Below are 2,751 nucleotides of genomic sequence, written 5' to 3'. Positions count from 1 at the left end.
ATATATGCAACGACACTTGTGCAATTATGAGGGAGAAAAAACAAGGATAAAAGATGGTTGAAATGAAATACCGGAATTTTATATTTTCCTACAACTGTATTCAGATTTTTTTTTCTGTTTGTTCTCCCCTTTGGATTTCTCTACCAGACGTGAATCCAGCTAGAAATTTATAATTTTATTAATTAGAAAATAGCTCAAGGACTCTAGAGGTGATGAAAACGGTTAAAAAAAATATTCATATTATAATATTCATTCTATCTTATTTTTTTCTTTAGCTTAGTTTGGTTAACTTAAATTTACCATTTAGAATGACAATACAATTAATATCTTGTTTTCTTAGAAAATTTCGAGCTTGGAGTTTACTGAATCAATAAAGTTTCAGTTGCGATTATTTGAAAATAAAAAATTAGTTAAATTGACCAAGGTTAACCTAATAATAAGACTATTATAGCAATAAGCAATGAAAATGAGCTTATATTGCAGAGAAACAATGAGTTTATTATATATAATATATATATATATATATATATATATATATATATATATATCTCTTAAAGATAACTATAACATATATGAACTGATCAGAAAGGAGGGAATAAAAACGATATACTCCTTTCATTCGGTACATTATTGCCCTCTTCTACGGCTTTGCCTTGTTTGACACTATCTTATGCAAAGCCTATTATTATAATCTCAAAGATGAAAAAGACAAAAAAGCTTTTCCAAAACTTGCCAATTTTTGTAAATATTAAAAAATATATATAGTAAGAGAGTCCTCTACTAAGAGAGCCAACGATATTGATTCAACAAAACAAAGGAAAAGAAAAAGAAAAAAAACCAAAAAAAGAATCATCAATTCTTGGCGGGGCTTAGGCTAACCAGTCTCCATCCATGCCGTCAATTTCTCCAATGTCCATGCTGTGAGTCACAAAAAGAAAAAAAGGAATATAAACTGAATTAGATCATTTATTTACGCACGTTAAAAAAAAACTATATATAAAAATAAAATAAAAAAAGTTTTTGGACCATATATATCTTAGTTAATGTGGAGAATTGAATTCTTCGGTTTTAGTCAAAATCAAATTGATCCAAAGTGAAAGTACCGTGTGAATCTGACACAGTGACGAAGTCACCGAAGACGCCAACAAATTCAGTTTTGCCGAATCAAGCTTTCAAAACTTTGACATTAATGATGAAACTACTCAAATTAATCTTTGATAAAAAAAAATAAAAAAAAAAAAAAACTACTCAAATTAATCTCACACAAATAATGAAAACTAATAAATTAACATCATTGATTACCTGGACAAGGAAGGAGAGTTGTTGAAGTAATCGTCAGAGGAATAGGAGTCATCGAGATGGTGAGTCAACTCGCCGGCGCTGAGCCAGGAAGGAAACTGATCGTGGTAATGGTGGTCGAAGGGAAATTGATCCCGACGGTGATGATCTTCCTCCGGAGAGAGGAGGTTCGACCAGTAAGCAGAGGTGACCAGATTCATGGTGTCGCTCCACTCAATCTGGTGCTGCTCTCCCATGGATTTGATCTCCGCGATCGCCTCCTCGTCCATCGCCGCATGCAGCCCGGCGCCGCCGCCGGAGGACGACGAAGTCCCGGCGGAGATTGAGGAAGGCGACGCCGCGGAAATGACGATCGTCGGAGCAGCGGCGGCGATTGTGGCGGAAGAGAACTCGATGTTGTGGAAGTCCTGAAAATTGAGGTTCAATCCCAGGGCTTGGTTTGGGAGCGGGAAATTGGCGAGGGTTTGGTGATCCATAGCCAGGGGTAGATTCGTAATTGCGGTGTTTTGGTTGGGCCATAGGAATGGGCTCTGGTTATTATAATTATATTGAGCTTGGTAAGGACTGAAACTAGCTATGTTTGACGATGATGATGATGACGACGACGACGATGAGGAGGACGCAGGGTAGTTTCTGTGGTTTCGTCTACACTTGATCTTTACCGAGTCTTCCTGTTGTTGTTGATGGTCAAAGAGAATCGGAGGGTTTTGTGTTTGGCTTTGGTTTTGATTCTCTGTGGCTTGCTTCATGGAAGCTCTGTGGAACTTGAGAGCAGTGACGATCTCTCTTCTGGCCTCGGCCATGTTGAGAAGCCTCTCTTGGTAAGGCCGGCTTGTGTGGAGTCTCCTTCGGACTTGCTTCTTGTGTGGCTGCTGCTGAGCTGGCGGGGCTTGCTGCGGGGGCTTTGTGGTAATTTCGCTCATTCTTTCGGGGTGGTTATTGTTGGAAGAGGTGAGCTGTTTCACCAGGCTTCGGATATAGGCACCCGAGAGATGAGCCTCTTCTTTGAGCTTGCTATTGCTATTGCTATTGCTACTATTCAGTTTTTCGATTTCCATTTCTTTTATCTCCTCCTTTATTATACTGGATCGGCTTTGCCTCATTTCACTCTCTAAGGTGTTTTTTGTTGTTGACTATGGGTCGAAGAGGAAAGTGAAGGAAGACCAAGGAGAATAATTATTCATGGGTTTGGTTTGGAGGTCCTAAAATTGTCAAGGACAAAGTACAGAAATGCAGAGGAAGAGGCAGAGCTGATCCTTTTCAAAGTCCCTCATGGGCGTTATAAATAGGACAACCTAGGGTTTTTGTTTTTATTTTTATTTTTGTGTATATATATTTTGGAGTTATCCCTGATTTGGCAAACAACATTAGTTACTGTTTCATTATCTCTTTCCTAAACCGGGAGTTATGAACGTTGGCTTTTCTCACTAACTGCAATTTATTTCTCCCCCA

At 38.4% G+C, this 2,751-nt stretch overlaps 1 protein-coding gene across 2 annotated transcripts; it reads right to left on the bottom strand.

Moving 5' to 3' along the window:
• Positions 1-591: 591 nt before the first annotated feature.
• On the bottom strand, positions 592-2,550 carry LOC149391755 (hydroxyproline-rich glycoprotein family protein). 2 transcript variants are annotated; one of them, XM_089620498.1, is made up of 3 exons: positions 1,303-2,550; positions 1,104-1,178; positions 592-918 (listed from the first exon to the last, which is right to left on the bottom strand). In XM_089620498.1, exons 1-2 carry the CDS (start codon positions 2,400-2,402, stop codon positions 1,151-1,153), a joined length of 1,128 nt encoding a protein of 375 aa, XP_089476624.1. In that variant the 5' UTR covers positions 2,403-2,550; the 3' UTR covers positions 592-918; positions 1,104-1,150. The 2 variants fall into 2 exon arrangements, with proteins under 2 accessions (XP_089476624.1, XP_089476623.1); XM_089620497.1 differs by lacking the exon at positions 1,104-1,178.
• Positions 2,551-2,751: the final 201 nt, after the last annotated feature.

The sequence above is a fragment of the Urtica dioica genome, chromosome 7 (assembly GCF_054948205.1).
Source record: "Urtica dioica subsp. dioica isolate 48M chromosome 7, U.dioica_male_clone48M_v1_H2, whole genome shotgun sequence".
In the NCBI taxonomy this organism is placed as follows: Eukaryota; Viridiplantae; Streptophyta; class Magnoliopsida; order Rosales; family Urticaceae; genus Urtica; species Urtica dioica.
Note: the sequence above shows the minus strand (reverse complement) of the source record. Positions and strands in the feature narration are given on the sequence as shown.

Coding starts and splice junctions, on each gene's coding strand:
- LOC149391755 (XM_089620497.1), bottom strand. CDS start 2,402: ATGAGGCAAAGCCGATCCAGTATAATAAAGGAGGAGATAAAAGAAATG. Junction 919..1,302: donor AACTCTCCTTCCTTGTCCAG/GTAATCAATGAT, acceptor TGTGACTCACAG/CATGGACATTGGAGAAATTG.